Source organism: Anopheles moucheti, chromosome 3, assembly GCF_943734755.1.
Source record: "Anopheles moucheti chromosome 3, idAnoMoucSN_F20_07, whole genome shotgun sequence".
Lineage (NCBI taxonomy): Eukaryota > Metazoa > Arthropoda > Insecta > Diptera > Culicidae > Anopheles > Anopheles moucheti.
Window position 1 is genome coordinate 40,870,649 of NC_069141.1, and position 22,047 is coordinate 40,892,695.

Here is a 22,047-nt window from a genome sequence, read left to right on the forward strand (position 1 = left end):
AATCTAAATCTATGTTCTATAGATTCATAAATGCTCATAAATTCATTAACCCTCAATGATTCATGAATCCTGCTAGATGCTTGAAACTCTCAGGAAACATTTGAGTGCCATATTTGGCTAATTTGTATATTTTGTTGGTTCTGAAATAATAAGAATTTTTATGTATTTTTTGCAAGAGGTTCAGGAACTGGTCGGCTTTGCAACTCTGATCAAAGTCGATTTCGAAATGTTATGTTGCACAGTGACAGTAAAAAGTTATTCTTATCGGATCTCAAATCAGACCTCCGTCCTCCGGAGATGAATGAATGAAGGCCAACAACGTTGCTCTCCTGTTGTCACTAATAAATCTTTATTTTGAATTTTAGATACCTTTTCAATGTAAATTCGTTAAAACTCCTCCATTCCAGTTGGCAATCGCCACCTGTGAATAGTGTTTTCCGTTTCCTTTTTTTTGCTAAAACTGAATAGGGCGCTGTACCGTACGTTAAAATATGTAATACGACACATTTGTTTAACCACCAGTTCTTTTTGACAATCACGCACCTGGTATTACGAGTGTAAAATTTCTCTTTAACACATCCTGGGTGGCAAGCGGATCATTACAAGAAGCTTGTGGTACCTAGAAAGGAAAAGATAGGGATAGGGAGGGATTACTTCTTCTATGATCCTTAGAAAATTCGATTTTTAATTATGGTTTATAGTCGAATATTTAACGGCATTCGGAGTGTGGCCTGTGGTTAGGGTTGATTTCTTTTCTTTTCTCTCTCTCTTTATTCACGTCATACAACACAACCATTTAAGATGATTTCGCTTCCTTAGCCGAGTTTTGCTCCTTTAACAACTAGTTAAGTGCGGATAAAATAGGAATAGGAATCTTGTCAGGTCGAGGATTTGGCCTACATCCACCAAACTTTCGCGGCAGATCGTTCTTCAATCAGCTCTAGCTTTGCCCACCTGTGTACATTAGTACTATGTTCAACCATGGACTATGGTTTTGTTTGAGTGCAATCATTTAAATCAAAACTAGCAAACGAAATCTCTCACAATCTCACGCAACATAAGTCAGCTGAATGAAACATGTTGGGACAATCATATTCAGATGTTGTTTTTTTTTTGCATTTGTTTCTAATCATTTGAACTGGTACATTGCAACATGCTAAATCGTGCTAATGCTGCTAATATGCTAATAATTCTAACTGGAACGTGTGGAACGAGGAACGTTAGAAAGCCGTGGCTGTTGGAAATAGTTGCATTTTGCGGAGGTTTTTGTTTTGATGATATTTTTTGGTAATGTTTGATTGTAGAATATGGGTTTCGTAGAAGAAAACGTGCAATATGCAAACTTACGGGCGAATGAATTGAACAAGAACACTACAAGAACATTCTCTACGCTACTGAAGTAAATTATTTACTGTGTATCGATATGATGGTAAGGACAAATACTTTACAGCTAAACAGCTGCATGAAACTTGGAGAGGGATAATCCTACCGGCATTGGCTTTCGGGATGTAATGGTTTTGAATTTAGTAAACTGTGCATGATACTGTGACCGGTATGAACTTTCTTGTTCAAAATCGGATCTTATTGGTTTGCTACTGTAGTAACTAAAGTGTGATGAACTGGGTCGCTGGGAACTTGACTTAAGAAAGCTCCGTGCAATTATCATTTCTTCTAACCCCTTGTCGTTAGTACCATTGATTTTTTGAAAAAATGTAATCGCATTGTTGTTTTTATAGCAGCGGCATGAACGTATAATGCTAATACTAACGTAAATCGATATCTGTTGAATAAGTGCGATCGATATCACCCTCTATTGCGCTGTGCTTCTTTGAAACATATGACATTCCTTCTTCGCATACACTTTCCTACGCTCTACAATTCATTCATCATACGACTGGGGTGGGGCAAAAACCGTCTGGACAATTTCTTCGTAGTGTATGGCGATCAGATTTCGGATAAACGAAATTAATTTGCACTGCCAATGTTGTGTCCTCTCATAATCGGTCGGTGTTGGACCGGTTTGTAAAGAAAACTACAAAACCTAGACCAGCAACTTCATCAATAAACCCGAATCGTACCACACGAGGAAGAAGAAACTGGACGAGGTGTTGGACATCAGCTAACAGTGGCTGATACCGTTTGTGTTCACAATCTCATTGTTGTTGGTAGTTGTCAGGGCGTTGCTATGGCCTGATCCAGTGTGACCGTTTGCATCTGCAGCACCGGTTGACACGCACGGGGGTGGTCGAAGCAAATCACAGTATTGCAGCAATGCCTCACGAAGTGAACGAGATACCTCGGCTGAGCTGGTAGTTGTACAATCGACCAGATAGGGATATAGACTGATCAGTTGCTCCCAGGCGGTAGTACCAACTGGAGTGTGCAACAAGATGAAAATGTTAGTAAACTTAAACTGCACAACAAATAAAGTACATTTACAAACTGAGACCTACCTTTAGCAGGGGGCGCTTTTTTCATAGATATCACAAGAGTAGCGACGGCTTTTAGCACGAACGAAATTTCCGACAAACGATACCTACAAGCGAGGGGTAGAAGAATGAGTTATTGTACGGTCGTATAATCGATTAACATCGCTAGCCATACCTTGGTAAGGGAAATTTACCACTCAACCGTTCATCTTCGTTGAACTTTCTAAGAACCTCCTCAAACCGGTGCAGCAGTGCCGTTATTGCTAACTGTCCCGCGATACCTCCCTCGGACGTTTTACTGCCCTGGCCATCGCATAGGGTGGAGTTGTTGTTCACCTGATTAGTATCCTTTTCGTCGACTGCACCGGCAGCCACTGTACCGACGCGATCTTCCAGCAGCGAAAACTGAAGCAACGTTTCGAAGCACGTCTTTGCAAACTCTTCGCGCAGTTTCAGCTCTGTTTCACACCCGGCAAACGGTGTGCTGCCGGTCGTTGCCGAATGGATCGAGCCCTTGTTCAAGATTACCACCGCGTCCAAGATGAACTGTTGCGGAATCTCTTGGCTGTATGGGAGAATTTCATCGCGTATCAGCTCGATCACCTGACAATCGATCGTTTCATCCAAAATAAGTTCATCAAGCCCGCGATCCTCGACGATGCAAATGCTGCAATATAATTAACGATATAAATATGCAACATTGAAACCCATACTAAGCTCACCTTTTCGTAAACAAAAACTGATCCAATGTGTCTGCCAAATCTTTCCACATAGCGGCAAACTGTTTCGGGTGTTTTCGCGAGACTGGCAACCCGGTATGCAGCACACTGATCAGGCTCGAAATAGCCAACTTCCATGTGCTCGAGGACATGCACTTATATTTTAGCGACAGTGGCAGATGGAGCGCTTTGATGATTTCGTGCAGTATCTGTCCCTCAATCACCGCCACATCGTTGGCCGTCTGTTGGTAAAGCTTTACTGCAACGGTGAGTGCTTTCTCACCGAACGGAATGTAATTCATGCTGACCCATTCGACACCGTTCGCGTTGGTGGTGGATGATACGGGGTGAATGAGTCCGCCGGTACTATTGTTTCCAGTGCTTGTGCCCGTGCTACCGCTCCCACTTCTCGACGATTTTAGCGGTCTACACAATGGGAAGTAACACACACATTAGTTTGTGGCATATTAACCTACTAAGCTGCAGCGTATTATCTTACCGTGTTTCAACGCGGTCAAAGCTCGGTGGAGCACAGGCAAATTTACTGAAACTTAACAATTGCTTAAAAATGGCCGATATCATATTTTTTATTCCGCTCCCACCGCCACTACCGTGGATGGCCTCCTTCTGAAGCAGCTCCATGCAGTCAAGCACTCCGTCGTGCAACGGTGTCAACAACGAATCCGAAATAGTGGACATAATGTAAGGCGTCGAATCACTATGCACTGGGACGGCCACAGCGTTCATTAACACTGCACAGAGTTGCGTCAGATCTTTGCTATTGAAACGCGCTCGTATGTGCTGAAACAGTGCAGGAAAGATGTGTACCAGGGCGGTCAGGAAGGCTTGGCTGGGGATGTATAGATCCTCAGTGCCACTGCTGTTACTGCCTCCTACACCGGCACCCTTCTCGGAGAGGTCACCAAGGGATGGAGGTTTGGTACTTTCGGCACCAATATTTAACCAAACACGCCACGCTACGTTCCAAATGTCGACGTCAGCGGATGCGGATGATGTTCGTACCGCACCAGCTTCATCTCCGGCACCACCACCCGTCGAAGCGGATGTCGCTCCACCTGCGGCAGGTACTGTGGGACGGTTATAGAGGATTTCTTGGAACGATTTTAGCGCTGCTAGTGACACTTCGTTGCTTTTACTGAGCGCGGAGTTTTCAATGAATTCCAACAGCAGTGCCCAAGCACGGGGAAAATCACCCAACATCTGCAGCAGTGCACGCTTTGTGTTGAATACCTGCATTAAAAGAGATGATAAAAAAGCGTCAAAATGCCCACCAATGCTCTTTTGCAGCTCGTTCTACCAAGGTGCAACTTACCCTCGACACACCGGACAGTGTGAGGACCTGAGTTTCCGCCCACTGCTTTTGGGCTGTGTTACGCGAATGATGAATAAGAATGTTACCACTGGTGTCGACCTTCTCGTTGCTGGCACAGCTCGACAGGGCCCGCACCTTATCCAGCAGCGGAAACAGCACCTGCCACAGGACGGCCTGCCAGGTCGGTGGGTTCAGCAGTGCGCCATGTGCCGAAATGGTGGAAAAAAGAGTTTGGCCGGCCGATTTCCTCACGGCCGGACGCGGATCCACGCACAGATCACCCAGCCGGGCGTACAAACACATCCACAAACGGTCGAAGTGGGGCATGTTTAACGTACCCGGGAAGTCCGGTAGCACCGACATATCGTCACAAACGGTTTGCGACAGTTTCTCCTGATTTTGATTGAAGTAATCTGAAATATTCCACTGGAGGAAGAGGGCAGAAAGAAGGAAATGGCGATGAATCCAAAGAGTGCTTCGATGATGCGGGCTCGAGTTCTTACCATCAACCCAACGGCGGTCAGTGAAATGTTGAGCTCCTGAGTTTGCGAACCAAACTTTGCCGCTGTATTGACGCATAACGGGAGACAACGCCAGGGCATGACGGGTAGAAAATCTGTAACAACCAACTGCAAACACTGGAAAGCGATACGGATCAACGTTTCACCGTGATGGTCGCTGACGGCACCGATGATACCGAGAACTAGCGGCCAACCATGCGAGAGTGTTTCACCCGCCCCATTCAGAACGAGCAACACACAGTCCAGCTGGCGCTGACGTACGTCACCGTGCGGGACCGACGACAGTTCCGACAGCGGTCCTAGCAGCAGCGTCTGCAGCTTTAGATTCTCCTTCAACGGTCTCTCGTACTTGTACTGCAGGGCGGCCTTCACCAGATACGTAATCGCTTCGACGCCCCACTCTCGCATGCGAATGTGCGGATGGTGGCAGATTTCCAGCAGGTGGTTCGTTAGCGGGCGCCACAGCACCTCGATGCGGGACAGATTGACGAGACCCGTCTCCAGCAGCTTTGCCACCGCGAAAAGTGACGGCTCGCGATTATTGTACGCCAGTTCCATCGCTTCGTGCGACAACTTGCACAGGGCGTCGATGAGATGGTGCAGTGCGACATCGTCCAAATACTGACTGGACTCGAACAGCTGGCTCAGCATCGTCGACAGAACCGGCAGGTCGGTCATAACTTGGGTGATGGAGTTCGCGTCGGTCGGAGGCTTCTGAACGGCCTGCAGGCTTCCACCGGTCGAGGGCTTTAGCCCGAGAATCCACGCTAAATGCTGCAAAGTGGTGAGCACAATGTGCCACGAGCTGCCCAGTATGCTACCGTGGCAGTGGGCCAGATGCAGTACCGAACGCATGCACTGCAGATTTTTGGCGGTCAACAGCACCGGTCCCTGGTGGGCACCGACGGGAAGTGAGGACGTTGGGAGCGGCGTACCAACGGCCACCACTGGGTGCCGTTGCTGCTGCTGCTGATCGATGTCCGCGTAGGTACCTCCGTGATAGCCAATGCCCGCCGCCGTCATGTCCTGGCTGCCCAGGCGCATGTGGGATTTGAACGCGCTACCCTGATAGTTCACGTTCAGCACCGACAGCGCGTAATGCGGCGGCAGCGAGGCACGGCAAAGCGCCGTAATGAAGGCATCCCGCGGCGTGTGCAGCTCCAGCAGACCGCACAGCGCCGCAAAGTTTTGGATTGCCTTCAGCACGCTCTCCGTGGAGGATTCATCCGTCGCGGCATCAATCAGTGGACCCAGCGCCGTCAGTAATCCCAGCCAGCTTGAGTGTATCAGCTGAATGTGCAGTGCCTTGTCCGCTTCGCTGACCCGCTGCAGATAGGGTGCCGGAGTTTCCTCGCCAAGCTGGGACGGACCCTGTATCGAGAGTGAAATCGAGCGTACGATGTCGAGCAGGCAGGCGTACGCCACCGATATACCATACCCATCCGGGATGGGCGGTGGTTCCATCTTGTCCAGCATCTCCAGAAAGGTAGACTTCGATTGCCCGCTCGGGAATGTGACCACGAGCGGGAGGAACACACCGCGAAAAATGAAACCGGGCTGGGGCGAGATTCCCGGCCCGACGGGCATACCGCCCATCAGCTGCGACTGCTGTCCAGAGGTTCCTCCGATACCGCTACCACTTCCACCACCTCCACTGCCACCACCACCACCACCACCACCTCCACCGACACCGCCGGTTCCAAGCGACGCACTGAGCAGCTGCGGATTGATGAACAAACTCTGCACGTACGTGCCGAGCGAGTTGATAATGTCCTGGAAGATGTTCGTCGCATGATCCTTGAGATCGTAACACCGGCAGAACGAGATGAGCAGTTCCGGCTGGATGGTCATCTTGTGCAGCACTTCCAGCGCGAGTGATCTCTGCCATGCCGGCTTGTCCGGGTCCAGGAACTTTACGATGAGCGATAGGAAGATTTCGCACTCCGTCACCAGCAGACTGTGATACCTCTGGATCAGTATCGAAACCACACGCAACAGCCGCATGCTGATGGGGAAGTACGGTTTGTCGTGCGGTGCACCACCGCCCGGTTGTACTCCTGCACCGCCTACGCCGGCCTGTGGGGCGATGGTGCGATATTTGATGTTGGGCGAGAAGAGCTTTATCACCAGCGCACAGACGCGCTCTTTCAGCAGAAAGCTAAATTCGGGATTTCTGTAAAACACCGACGTGTACTGCGTGAGAACGGACTCGAGCAATTCCAGCCCGAATGTGCGGGTCATCTCGGTCATGCCCAGCAGCCAGTAGGGTTGGTCAGCGTTGACCAGCTGTACCAGATCCTGGAACAGCAGAAATGCGTCGGCCGCGCACGGAAGCAAACCTTTCGGGGCGACCCCCGTCGCTAGCTTCAACTCCTCCAGGTTCACCTCACGCCGTTCGTCCTGATTAGCGTCCGCTTCCGCCTCCTCGGCGACCACGCGCTCGAACACAAGCGATACCAGCTGCCGGACGGTCGCACCGGCCGTATTGATCGTCGTCGAGTCCTTCGTGAAGTGTAGGCGAAAGCAGAGGACCAGCGTTTTCGCCAGCGTTTCCCCGTGCACGACCGTGTTTGTGGTGAGCAGCAGCGTGACGCTTTGCAGTACCTTCACCTCTTCCGTACCGTTCTCCATCAGCATCCAGAGTGTGTCGGTGATGTAGCGCGCCCCCTTCTGATCCACCACCTGTTGTGTGATGAGCCGCTGCATCATCCCGAGACAAAATTTGATTATTTTCAAATCCTTCGACTCGCATCCCTGCACCAGTGGGTAAAGAATCTGGTTGACCACATAGTAGACAGGTGTTTGCGGATTAGCACCGGCCGATTTCAATTTCAGGATCGCTTCCTCGCATGACTGGGGATGCAAAGCGTCGCACGGCAACATGGAAAGAAATGGTAAGAGGAAAAATTAGAAAAAAGACAGAACAGAGTCCGAAAAAACAAAATTTCGTCACACTACACGGTACAGACCTGAAGAAAGGGGGTGAAAACTCGTCAAGAAAAAACCGGAAAACAAGTGATAAAAATCACACACCGACAGTGTCGGATGGTGGTTGCAACAATAGCAAAAGATTAACACTAGAACAACCAGGCCGCTTAATTAGCATAGAACATGAATTTCCTGTCAGCGTAAAACCGCACGACGGGAACGGATGAGAATCTGCCACGGCACAAACGGAATATGGGTAAAGGTAAAGAACCGAGCAGACTGAATTGTTGGGTAACTAAGCTGCACACAAATCGGTACCATAATGTGGCATCAGCGTGGGCTGTTGTCTCCGCACTGTAGAAAGGTTTAGCAACACGGGCAACCATACCACCGTTAACATAAACAAAAGTACAATCCGATGACAAACGAACGAGGAGATGGAATTGTGTTTCGCTGTTGATGCGTCTCTATGCGCTGGTTCGCTGCATTTACAGAACTTTCGACGCAGTGCTTCGGTTTTTCTGTTTTGAGAGTGCAAAAATCTTTCCATCCTGTTCCGCACGATGCACTGGGGTTGGAAATTTGTGAAGGTATACAGCTATAACAACTGTATCTGTATTGTTGTTTTTCAGTGTTTCATACGCAACAATGGTAGTCAATTTAGAGGCATCAACCGGCTCAACCGTTAGTCGAGCATTGGGCAGAATGGTTTGTAGAATACAATGGCTTCAGTAGAACAAGATGTAGTCGCACAATAGTGCAAATCATAGTTCGGTTACAGTAATGGTTTTTAGGGAGCTAAAGACAATAAGCAAATAGGTGATTATGAGTTTAGTATTTATCTCATTTTGCATTATTATACCTGCTTACGCGTTGATCCTCCCGAATATCCTTTCGTTTGTCATTCAATTCAGATGCGTTGGATAATCTTTTATTACTTATTAATTGGATAATAATTATTATTATTATTGATTACTGTTTCATTAATTGCCTTAACATTTTTTTATATATATTTTTTAAATGAAGCTATTTTACTGATTCTAGAACCTTTTTCGTTCTTGCTTCTCTTTGATCTTAGTCGATTCCATGATGATAACTGAGCAAGAATCGATTTAGACGAGGTTTTGATTAATTTTTTGATAAGTCTGTGCAGTACGTTATAAAGCTTTAGTAAGACTTATTATATGAAAGTTTAAAAAAAGTTTAAGAAAGATACAAATGATACTGTCGGTCTTCAATAGCTCGCATATCTGTGCCTCCCCTTTCATTGTACATCCACGCGAGTCCTCGACTTTTTATTCTTATTAGCGTTCTATGTAATTTGTTAGCATTTTGTTGTTTTTTCCCTACCTTCCTGAAGGAATAAGACAATTTTTATAATTCCCTTGCAGCAGATAATTTAAAATAAGTAAATAAATAAATAAATGATAGTTTACATTGTGAGACACTTCGAGTCCTTCAAATACAGATCATATAGTATCTCAATTATTCTTTTCCATCTGCATCACGGCCATAGTGGCAAACAGAAGTAGCTAGCTTGAGTAGTAGCAGTAGTAGTAACTTGAGCTGGTCATCATCGTAAATTACAGCAGGATCTAATGTTGAAGATCGAATGAAAAGTGAGCTTTGAAATTCCCCCTTAGAAGTTGAAACTTTCGACCAAACATTGAAGAAGTACCTGGTTGAAGATTAACTTTATTATGTGAAAGTATCAGTTGAAACCAGTCACTTCTGGCCAGCGGGCGATCTCGCAGAAGGAGTGACTTAAGATTCTGATGAAAAATTACTGAACGGTAAATGGCTAGGAGTAACGTTTTACGAATTATCGCCAACCCTCCTAATGGTACTTAGAATCGATTTACATTTTGTTTTATCTCAAAAAAAGAGAATCGAATTAACCATCACGGACAGACAGTGGAGCGCCAAGAACCACGACAAAGCTTAGGCAAATACTAACAGTTAAACTTCAATATTTTTTATCAACATCATTCTTTCATGAGCTATCGTTCCTAAAGTATTTAAACATTAACAGTTAACAACGAAGGAATACGGTTCTCTCTATAGCTTTGTAAAATCGTCTCTAAGGTTGAATTAACGAGAACGACATTGTTTCGCAATGAAATGCAAATATTAATTATTTTCATCCGAGGATTATGGGATCTGAAGCATGTACATCTCAACTTCGTATTAAAATGAGCTGTAGGCCAAGAAAATTCCTGCTGTCTGGTGTCTGAAAGTTTAAGTTTGCTAGAATAGACGGGGTGTCAATTGAGCCACAAAGGAGCTTATGGTAGCTTACGTTGAGTTAATTCGATAATGGCAATCTTATAATGTAGTCTTCAGAATTCTTGCATATTTTAAACTAGGACGGGCAATTGCACAATACACAGCTTTTGTGACACGTAACATAAGACGTTCACAGAGGTCTTGAAGAGAAATTCTGAAGTCTAAAAGAGCATCAAGATCACTAATTACAATTATGTATATAGTAGCGGTGCCGGTCTTTGCACGAAAGAACTGGTCTAAAATCTCATCCGGATTATTCTCTCCCATACGCAGAACTGACTATCCGGCTGTGGGTAAATAAAATCAAAGAAAGCCAGATATGGCTGGCCAAAACCTCTTGACATTTTAGTGCCAGTAGTGAAGAAGATATATATAATATAAAACTCAGCCATTGCCGTCAAAAGCATTTGGATTTGGAATATTACACGGAAGTAAACGAGTGGTAGATTATGGAATCTCCGTTGGTTTTAATGCAGGAAGACAAATAATATTTTTAATGGCAATTTCTAACGCCCAAAACAGAAAGCAAAAATGGTACCTAGGTGCAGGAAACATTATGCAAAACGAATGACAAATTCGAAACAGTGCAATCGATTCTAATGATGCTTGGTACAGGCCCAATCCGGAAAGGTATGGCAATTACTCACCGACGATGTACCTCGCATGACAAAAGAATTCCAGGTGCAGGTGTAGCCGACACTAGAACAGATCCTTTCGCTTCCTCGTTGGGGAAGACCCGGGGAAGTACTACTTTTATGCAAATGTATGTCCTCCTCCCTTCCATTCACAGTTGGTTTGTTTCAAATGATGCGGAAAGTGTCGTGGAGATATGTACTGCACACTGCAGGAAACGATTGACTAATAAATCATTTATTTACTCCCTTCACAGGCTTATGCGTCCAACTGCGGAGAAATCTGTGGGTGGTTCTATTACTGCCCCATTTGCTGTGTACACACTATGAGAAACTTTATCAGACTAGCTTTCCGTATCACGTTTTCTGAAAGATCACGTGTACCCTCTACGAAACTTTTGAAATAAGAACAAATTATTCAAACAAAGCATCACAAAGAATGGGAAACCCTTTCCGGGGTCTCATATACAGGCCTACATCAACTTTATCCCTTACGGATAAGTTTTTTAACGATTTTCTTGCTCCAAGGAAACTGTTGTCCCCTACAGTGGGGATTTACATCAATCCCTAGGGCTGGAAGGATTATTTGGAGCGAAAGAAATCCGGAGCTCCAGCCAGCTCTATATGATTAATTCACCTTCCGGTTAATGCATGATCACGTTTCGGCATCTCGGTTGGGTTGACGTGACTCAAGAGAAGGCAGGCATCGTGCTGTCGCCAATCTCATATCAGTAATCTTAAGCACCACTCATTAGACTCCTTTTCCGGATCGTTTCCCACCGAAAGGACGGGTGGTGCAGATGGCAGCACTTAATTGCTTCACCCGTCACTACTACACACCACAACGTCCTCTGTTCTAGAGCATCCTTCCAAATGCCGTATACGTTTTCCGGTCGCAAATTATCAAAACAAAGCACCGCAAATTTTATTTCTTGCTGCAAGATCTTTCAAACACATGCCCATAGAAACACAGGGCGGAACAACTCTTTCGGTCGTATTCTCTACCATGTGGCACGCTAAACGCTATGTGGCGTATGTAATCGATTGTCTCGGAACATAAGGACCCCCTTTTTTGTCGGAAACCCCACGCACACCACATGCTCAACATGGTAAAAGGGCGGGAAACGATATGCGTGATGATTATGATTTTTCCCTCAGCCCATTATCGTGCACCTGTGAATCGGTGATAAACAATGTGGTGTATCGGGGACTTAATGTCGAAGCAACGGTGCTGCAACAATCGTACCCGAGCCGCGTTTGGTCCGCCTGCACCCTAATTTATTGCTTCCCGGTTGATGGCAAAACAGGCATAATGGTTCGGCGGTGGTGGTGGTGGATGTCCGTACACCATTTCAACATCTCGTTGCATTACCTGCTGTAATCTACGTCGTTAAAAGCACAAAATTCCACCCGGAACGCAAGCTATTACATTACTAAGCTAGCAGGCTTGCTGCAGGAACTTGTCGTAATTAAAAATACCCCATGGGAAATTGAGTCCGACTGAAGACCACGTGCTTTGCCACGCTTTAACATAACGCGCGCACAGCACAAGAATGCCCATAAATGGCAACTGTATCAATGCATGGTGTTAGAATGTAATAAAACATAATTAAACATTCCACATCAACACACACACGTTACAAAAAACCCTTCCTGCGGGCAGGATTTTGATTTACTTACGCTGCAGATTAGTAAATATTTCATACAAACCCGTGTGAATAGAAAAATAAAATGTCCAAGGATTTGATTTATTATTTTTAATTTCACTACATCAACCTGTTTCAGCAACCGTGATGCTGCTGGTGATTAATTTGACAAAACTTTTTTAATTTTATTATTATTTTTTCATCACCGAAAAGGCTATTGTTTTTTGAAAGTCATTTGGTAAAACACATTAATCCTTTCGGCAAAAAGCGGACGTTCCTTGCGTGGAAAAACTGCTGTCGATGCTGTGTGTAGTGGTGGTCTGATATCATAATCGTTTCATGGTACAGAAGGGCCATCATGATCCACGATAGGTACACCAGAGCATGGCACGTGTTCCATATTTCCCATACCCCTTCGCTGTAGTTCTTCCTAAAGGATAACAGGACCGGTGCTACCGGTAACAACACACATACATTTGGTGCGGTTTGCTAAAACAGCTTATTACGAACATCCGTACGTTGGTGCGGTGTTTTCCCGCCGTGGGTGGGAATCAACGGCGGGTGGTTAGTGATGGGTAACACCAGGAATTAGCTCAAACATGGGTGCTATCTAATTAAACGCTCACACCTCCGTGGGACCGCATGCTATTACTAAATAAGCAGCACAAAGCCAAAGCAGTGGCTGTGAAATGGATGGGTGGAAATGGAAGGCTGCTCGAAGCCCTAGCGATCTCAACCGACGGTACTGCCCCGTGGGACTCAGACGTCCGATTGAATGGAAAAGCCAATGAATAGGCAGTAGGAAAATTTCGCCAAAAAGGACGCGGATGTAAAATCCCATCACGGTCGCAATGATACTTCATCGGTACAGTTGATAGTACGCCATCCATTGAAGATGAATAAACAGACACCGGATAAAAGCCCTCGGTTGGTACGAAATGGAGATTGACGATAGGTGGGAATTATCGGAGGATGTAACGTTGGCCGCATATATGCGGTTTTTAAGGCAATTGGGGACAATTAACAAATCAACATGATCCAACTATCGGTACGGGCACTCCGAAGTAATTCAATCGGTATTATTTGCTGTGCTGCGGTATGGCAGAAAAGGTAGTTGTAAACGGAGAGAGTGAATTATTTGTTCTCTGGTCCTGGTAGTTCAAAAAATAATACAATTAAGGTTAATTAAAGTTTAAAGTTGATTTAAACACCCCTGTTGCTGTGAAACCAAATCACCAACGAATATGAAATTTATTTTGTTAAAATTCCACAAAATTTTACCCACGTTATGAAATTTGTTAAATTAATGCAGTCCTTTTCAAAATTATGTCAATTATGAGAAAATTATGGCAGAAAACATGATAAATCAAAGACGAATGAAATGAAATGTTTTGATATTATCTCTAGCGACCGTTGTAGTTTCAAAACAAAATTCAGAGCGCTTTTAAGTTTTTTTATTTACAATAAATTCACGACATTTGGCCGCGATTTAAACGTTTGTTAAATAAACACAGTCCTTTTGCACAACTTTAAGATCACGCCACTTATCGATTTTTCTAAATTGTGAAAATTTTGCCACATTTTCAGTACATCGATTAGTAGACACAACACACGATCGAATGATCGTTGAATACGAATTTGTAAATCTTTAAGAATGGTTAATAGCAAATACCATTCTTAAAGCCGCCTGCAAAATATTCTCAATTATATTACAATATCGTCTTGTCCCTTTCGTAGAGGAGTAGATTTCGAAACGGAAAAACAACCACTGATCAGATCAGATCCTCCCCATGCGGCAGATCATGGAGAAGATGACGGAAGCAGCAGCTACACTGCTTTCATCTCTTCATCGACTTCAAGGCCAGGGCATACGACAACATAGCCAGGGTAAATCTTTAGGACGCAATCAGTTCTTTTGGAATCCCGGTCAAACTTACCAGATTATTACGAATGACAATGACCAACGTCATATGCCAGGTGATGGAGGATGGAAAACTCTAAGGGCCCTTTCATAGCACCAAGGAGATGGGCTAGCTTGTCTACTCTTCAATCTAGCGCTAGAGAGGCCAGCCAGATGGAGGTGAAAACTTCGGGGACCATCTTCTATAAATCAATCCAGGATTATGTAGGAGCCGCTACAGTGACGTACTCTACGAGCTGTACGGCCAACTTAATGTTGTACAACGGATTACATTGACCGGACTCCAGTGGGCTGGTCACATCATGAGAATGACACCGGACGACCCAGTCCGTAAAGTTCTTTTAGGTCGTCCATTGAGTTGAAGTTGTGGCGTTGATGCAACGACCCGAAAGGCCAGGATTATGGATTGGCTTCAATCAGATTCAATGTCTAACACAAAATAAGTAAACAAACAGATAATTATTTAATACTCTTACTATATTATGAATTTAGGTTAGAAAAGCAAGAAGGCTACGTACAACCAAACAACAATATTTAAACAATGAAATTGTAAACGATTCTAATTCTACTTAATTTATACTATACTAAATATTGATTGGTTGACGACGGTGCTCGATCGTAAGCGGTTTAGCAATTCTAGCGCTTGATAAGTAAAAAGAAACAAACAATATGATTCATTTGATATTCAATACTTTGTAGGGCCGGTACCTATTCGGTAAGCAGAATTTTTCGCAACCCCCCAAACGTCATCGGTTAAGCTTTAATGTTCACAATTGCTTCCAGCACACCTGATGATGCACAGTTGCTCGAACGGCACTTTTATTGATCCTTTCGGACTATGTTTTGACACTCCCGAAACTGTTTTAAATCGCATCATTTTACTTTATTACTAGCGAGCGACCTGACCAGTTACCATCACGCGGGGACGCATTTTTACAACGAATGAAATATTTAATGGATAAGAACGTGCTAATGTGTCATTTCTTCGTCTGTATGCTGCCTGCCTGCATACGCAAATTTTAATTAACATTTGCATGATTTAACAATGTCTAATGCCAGAGTATTACGTGAAGGGAAAACACGCTTTAATTAACAGATTAATAGATATGGGTCGGGCAGCTTACACAGCCATTTCATATATCATGCATAACCATCGCACATGGGCTAATCATAAAAAGCTAAACCATGTAAATCAGCTCAGCCACAAAATCCTTTTCGGATAAAATGAACCCAAAACCGGGGGGAAGGGGGACGAAAGAATAAAACCTCAAAATCAACACTTCTAACCGAAACGACAAACAAACACAGGACGAAATAAAACCATGGAAGATTGTTGCTAGGCTGCGGCTGAGAAAGTGTTGGCCATTTTGCTCCACCGACAGGGCCTTACCGTTTTGGCGGAGTTAGAAAGGCGATGCCGGCTCGGTGGCAAACATTTCGTGACAAATCCTGTGTGCAGCTGTGGACAGACGAAATGGTCTGTGGCAACAGTTTCTTCTCACCAAGAAGGAGGGATTGGTGAGCGTCTCGTATGATATATATATAAAATCATGTCCTTCTCACCGAATGGATGGTCACCTCTTAACCGTCCCCCCAAAACACGATCTTCTAGCAGTCCACACCACATCCAATAAGCCGGATGTCAAAGAACGGGACAGCTTTCTACCTAGAGACTGTGTTGTGCTTTGTTTCTTCTCAAAATAAAAACGCAGGTCTATCGTGGCAAAGAAACATGGGAAGGATTTTCGGCTTTTGCTGCCCTTTTGGATAAAAAGACTACCGGGCACAGTATCGGGCACAAGATTGGAAAAGGAAGATTTGCCACAAACGAAATAATAATACGGGCAGCAGTGAAGCATCCGATCTGATTAAATAAAAGCCAAGACGGTTCGTTTGCTTGACGTTTGTGGTTTCCTCCCATCGATGTCCGATGCTGGCCGAGACGAATAAAATCTATTTATACTGCGGTTTATAAACATTTTCTGTCACCCCCAGCAGCTCAATGTACGTACGAGCCGGCATTTCAGTGGAATGGTTTTATGTTTCGTTAAAGCTTTCAAGAATTAAAGGATACTTACTTCCGGTCCCATGCATGCAACATCGGAGGAACTGGCTCGATGGTGTTGTGTAATGCCGGACGAAATAAATGACTACACGTGAAGTAGTGCCTTCAAATGTGCTTCGCGTATGTACAGTGACTGACAATTATCATTGTACGCGAAGTATTCAGTACATTAATTCAAATTAATGATTGTGATGTTATTTTTTGGTTTCATTAGAACGGCCTGGCCGTATCGACTTATTTTACCACGTAGTCGGGCAGTCCTTGTTGTGGGGTATTGGTCCGGTTGGGATTTTGGTCCGGTCCGTTCGTGTGAAAATCGGCACCGCTACCATCATGCTTTTCCTTAAAAAATACCTTAAATACATACCTATAAACTAAACATTTTAAGTCGGATTAGTGTAAGGGCGACAAAAAATCATACGGAAAATGTCATCGTACGGAACTGTCATAACTTGATACTTCAGATCTTACGGTTAAGGCCGAGCGTACTATCTAACAGCGTAACGTTTTTATTCAGCTACTGTTTATATATTTGTAATTACCATTATTTGATGAACATTAATGAAAAAATTGAACCCACCCGTGGTGCCTTATAAGGTGTTCTATTGCTCGGAGAAGGAAATATTTATAAACTACTATTAATTGTACTTTAGATACCAATAGAATAATTTCGGCCGTTATTCATTATTATTATTACTCACAAAATAAACTTCAAACGACTTGTAGCGTGTTTTCTAGTAAAACCCGATAAAACTTATATGAGATTCGATTAAAGTTATGTTAATATGTTCATATTTTTGATAAATAAAGACTTCCGTTCAAAATTTAAGAATAAATGAAAAAAAAAAATAACAAACCCGTTTCTAATCCTCGAATTAAAAACAAAAAAAATACTCATAACATGTTGGTTAAAATATTTCTAAATGAAACTAAAAAATGCATTAATCAATGTATGTATTTTCTCAACTATTTTTTTTAAATTTGTAGTAATCAGTTATTTTCTTCAAACAAGTCTGTTATTTTTCAACAAATTCTGACCCCATCTTGCGTTTACACGAAAGTGTGCTGTTCTGAAACATTATTTTGAAAATGGAACGTAACAACACGCTACAGGTATTTCAATAATACAATAAACAGCAGTTATGGCTTACAATAATAGAAGGAACGATTTAAGTAAATAAATTGGGCTTTATTTGAGGTGGTTCTTTCATTTTGAATCTCACTGTACAGTTTAGAACGGCAGAGCGTTTCTTCCTTGCCACGGAAGTTTCCCACAGTAAAAAGAAAACCTGTACAAACCAACTTTACCCGTCCCGACTTCAAAAGTGCATCCGAGGCTAATGGGGAAGCTCTCTTGTGCATCTTGGAATGGGAGTTTAAACTTTCGATGGCTCCATTCAGTAACACCACTTTGAGGGAATTGTTAGAATGTTTTTTCCTCGTTTCTTCTATTTTGATTTTATTTTTGCCAGCAATAGTTAAAGCGTGTCCCTTTTCTTTCAAACAGCAACACGCCACCATTAGGGCAATTTTCATTGATAACAAAGCGAAATGGTAAAGTTTCCTGCACGGCGTCGACCAGTTTTCGGGTGCATGGCACAATTTTCTACAATGTTTGAATAATTAATTGTAATCAAATTGCATCCAATGATGGTCAGCAGTGAACGGTGACGCGTTGCTTTCGAGCAGAGTTCATATTATATTAGCCACAAATGTTCTCCCTCTTCTAAAGTTTACATAAAGAGCACCCCACAAGCTACATCTACAGATCCATTCCGATCAATTAATTGCTGATTTTGTGTGTCGTGCAAGAGCTCTACATTGAGTCCCGCTGGAATTCAACACTAACGAGACGTTCGTTTCAGGAGTTCCAACATCGCAAGATAGGCCCACTTTTGAGCAGAGTTTAGAGTGGCCTTAAGAAGTGCGCCATCATTTTTGGAGATGGAAAGCATCCTTACCAATTTAAAGTTTAGTATTCATCATTCACGTCCCTGAAATCCTTTTACTATTGGGGGCATTTTATTACATCCAATTTGTGATGCCTCTGAAAATTCGATGGACTACCCACGGCATTAAGCCATACTAGAAAACGTTCCGTGCCTCTGCCGTGACGGATAAATATTGAATTAGATTACCTTGTCCTGTAGTGGTGGACACGATTCGAAGGCCGTTGAACCTCAGGCCGACTAGGATTTAATCCGTTCGCTACACTACCTCTGACCGCAAAACCGGTGTTGGGTCGTTCTGGAACAGTAACCAGTTTACTGAAGGATACGACTGCACATTTCCTATCATCTGCAGCAAATACCAACCGACAACTACGCCCGTTCGATGGTGGACTAATTTGCTAAACTGTTTAAAAAGGATGCCAACGGTCGGCAGCATGCTCGCTGGAAAGGTGACGGGTCAGGGGGACAACAATAGGGAAAGCATGCGAAAGGAAGCTCGTTTTTTGGGGTAAATCTAATTTATAATGCTCAACAATGTTCCTATTATTTTGAACTCCCTTGTTGCGCGTTTCATCTCGTTTCCTCGGCTCCGTTTTATGGCCATGGCCAGCAAACATCCGGGCTAGAAAGCGAAATTTTGCTGACAGAACAGAATACAAACCCTCGCAGGAAAAAGGGACCTTTCGGAGGGAGAGAGACCACCACCACCACAAAATGGACGCAATGTTAAATATTTTAACAGAAATAATCATTTTAATTAGCCAGCACACGCCATTTACCATGGATGAACTGTAACGGAAAAAACGGATAAACTCGGCGGTGGTCACTTCATTTGTAATCCTGTACATATCCCATCCGCTTGGCTGTGTATTGTTCTGCAGTGTGTTGTTAAATAATTCGTTTAAAGTTCCATTTTGCCGCAAAATGGTCCAGCATTCATTGGGGCGCTTGGAGTACATTTACCTAAAACCATTGGTAGTGCAATAATCCGTAAAAAATCACCGTTGCAGCTTGGTTGTGGAAAAATAAGTGCTTCAGGTAACACTAACCGTCCTCATGGATGGCAATCGCGATCATAATTAAATGAACTGTAGACGACATCATCGACGTCAGTATCTTCGATGCTATGGCAATAAAGAGAAATAGAGTTAAAGATAGACACAGCGACTTCGGCCATCGAGGTGAAAGTAAATTAGCACAAATGATTTTAGGTGTCGGTGCATCAAAATACCGCTAGGACAGTGGTCGGCAAACTTTCGGGAACAACGAGCCTAATATCATAAAGATACAGCCACAGACAGTCCCTAAGAAACGCTATTAAAGCGAACTGCAACAATTCACAGAGTGCAGGATGATGCAGGAAAGTTATAAAGTGGGTGTCCTTTTTTACTCGTGATGCATTCCTCATTGCAAATGCCTTTTTGACAGAAACATAAACAAATAGATCTGGTTTCATATGTATGATTTAATTTTGCGCTTGTAAACCGCCTATCTCCGACCTTGCGTGTAAGTGGTACCGTCTATCTCTGGGGTTAAGTGTTCTTTTACTTATAATTATTGTTAGTCCTTATAGTAGGTAATCAATGCAATAGCCATGCCACAAGCTAAAGAACCGCACTTTGTCGACCACTGCTCAGAGATAAAGTGAGACATCGTAATTAAGTACCAACATCGGACGATACGTTTCCCTCTAAGCAAGGATTAAAAAATAGAATGATAAACACTATTTGTTCGGGATTATTATTCTAATACTCATAAGTACTCTTAGGGTCTGTGGGGTAACAGCGCCTAAAGGTATGTAATTACCTAGCATCATGTTTTTGTATTATCTCATCGATCGCTCCTCGAATCTCAATTAAATCTGGACGTGCGAAAGATAAGATCTAGACAAGCCGCAAGTCCTTAAGTTTTAAAAAAGATTCAAGATATTACATAATTTTGTCTTGATACAGTAAAAAAGGGCATTGATTGAACATGCCCCAACACCCATCTCTCGTTGAATCGGATAAATCGACGGCATAGAAAAGGAAAAGCCACCAGCAAACCCACACAAAATGTGGCCGGTGGTACGCGCGCTATCATTTTATCAGTTTGCTCAAGTGTCGAGTTTCGATGATTAATAATAGCTGGGGAAGAAATAGCCGTCGATTTCGGCCGCAATCGCTGGGCGGCGCATGGAAGCAGCTGATAAATGGTGTGTGTAGACATTCGGCTGACTATAAAACATGCCTATATCATTTCTCACATTTCCGCCACCGATGGTATTGCCTTGATGGAAAGGATATTGCTTTTTGTGGCACGTCTTCTTTTATTGGCGTGGTTTATTTGCTGGGCCGCGTTTACGTGAGCGGAGGCTATGTGTAAGATGCATAATACTTGAAAACCATATCTTCTGATAGACACACAACAACAAAAAAGCATACGAGAACCTACCTCTTTGATCTGTGGAAACTTTTTCTTCGTCTCGAGCGATAGATTGCGAAAATCGTTCTGCAGCACCTCGAGAAACTTTTGTGCCGCCTCGGTGTCGGTGGTACCACTGACGAACGACATTCTGATGCGTGTGAATTGCGTGTCGCGTCTACCAACCAATCGTCTCCGCTACCACTCGATTACCGCGGTGAAACGTCGTCGTAAAAACAGCGAATAGCTCCGGGTTGTAACTCCGGTTGCAGATATTGGTTGCCTCCCAATATTGCACTTTTCCTTGCACTATTAACTTACCACCTTACGTAAGGAGGATTTTCCAACACTTCACTTTTGCTTTACTATCCGCTATTACCCGCTCGCTCACTCACTCCACTTACAGCTCGCTGGGGGGCCAGCACTTTGGGGGGATTATTATTGCGACGATTATTATTATCCAACCTTGATACAGTGTAGGTTAACCTTCATCACATGGTAGCATCTTCAACTACCTTTTCACGCCAGTAATACAAACACATACGCACACTCCCGAAACTACATAAAGTGTTTCATTCATAAATTCTTCAACAGGCCACGTAGAACCAAAGCGAAAAATGGTTGTACATGTTTACCGCGAGACGTATGCCTTCCATTAGACATCCGAAACACTTTTTTGCAGATACATTGCTTTATGGACAATTTGACAAACACACACGTACGCACGAAAGGTGCACTTCATCGGCAAATCTTTTTCCAATGACCGACTCGGAATGCACCGAAAACTTGTGCATACGTTGCAATGCAGGAACCCCGACTCTTCACAGCATGACCGTCGGCTGGGTGGTCGCGTACGATCTGTAAACAGCACAAATTGAAACAGCCCTCGGGGTTCACACACGATAAATTGGGTTCCAACACGGCCTCCGGCACAGAACTAGGGTATTTTTCAGTGCGCGTTGCGCTGATGGTGAGTCGTATGTGTACACATCATTCTTTCGATTCGTTTGCAAAGTTTTTTTCCACTGTTTTTTCCCTGTTCCATATTTTGCTGTGCTGTCATGATTGCATGTCAGCTTGACAGTAGGCCAAAAGGTGTTCGATACTGTTTACCCAAGTAACACAAATGAATTGCCGCTTCATGGTGAGAAAATTTTCATCGACTTCATTCATTTTGAATCAATAAATAGAAAGATAAGAAAACCCGAAGAA

The 22,047-nt window shown here is 43.8% G+C and overlaps 1 protein-coding gene across 2 annotated transcripts; it reads right to left on the reverse strand.

The window, feature by feature from the left end:
• Positions 1-247: 247 nt before the first annotated feature.
• Positions 248-21,836, reverse strand: LOC128302034 (protein MON2 homolog). Of its 2 annotated transcripts, XM_053038749.1 has the most exons (11): positions 20,866-21,836; positions 7,393-7,855; positions 6,715-7,362; positions 4,985-6,624; positions 4,482-4,907; positions 4,246-4,399; positions 3,648-4,179; positions 3,152-3,541; positions 2,605-3,096; positions 2,454-2,536; positions 248-2,373 (listed from the first exon to the last, which is right to left on the reverse strand). In XM_053038749.1, exons 1-11 carry the CDS (start codon positions 20,983-20,985, stop codon positions 2,120-2,122), a joined length of 5,202 nt encoding a protein of 1,733 aa, XP_052894709.1. In that variant the 5' UTR covers positions 20,986-21,836; the 3' UTR covers positions 248-2,119. The 2 variants fall into 2 exon arrangements, with proteins under 2 accessions (XP_052894709.1, XP_052894708.1); XM_053038748.1 differs by having other exon boundaries at positions 3,152-3,574; positions 3,648-4,399; positions 4,985-7,855.
• Positions 21,837-22,047: the final 211 nt, after the last annotated feature.

Bases quoted from the DNA above. Each gene is read 5' to 3' on its own strand.
- LOC128302034 (XM_053038748.1), bottom strand. From the start codon at position 20,985: ATGTCGTTCGTCAGTGGTACCACCGACACCGAGGCGGCACAAAAGTTT. The intron at 3,575-3,647 runs GTAAGATAATAC...CCCATTGTGTAG, and splicing joins TTTGACCGCGTTGAAACACG to ACCGCTAAAATCGTCGAGAA. The intron at 2,537-2,604 runs GTATGGCTAGCG...CCTCGCTTGTAG, and splicing joins GGTAAATTTCCCTTACCAAG to GTATCGTTTGTCGGAAATTT.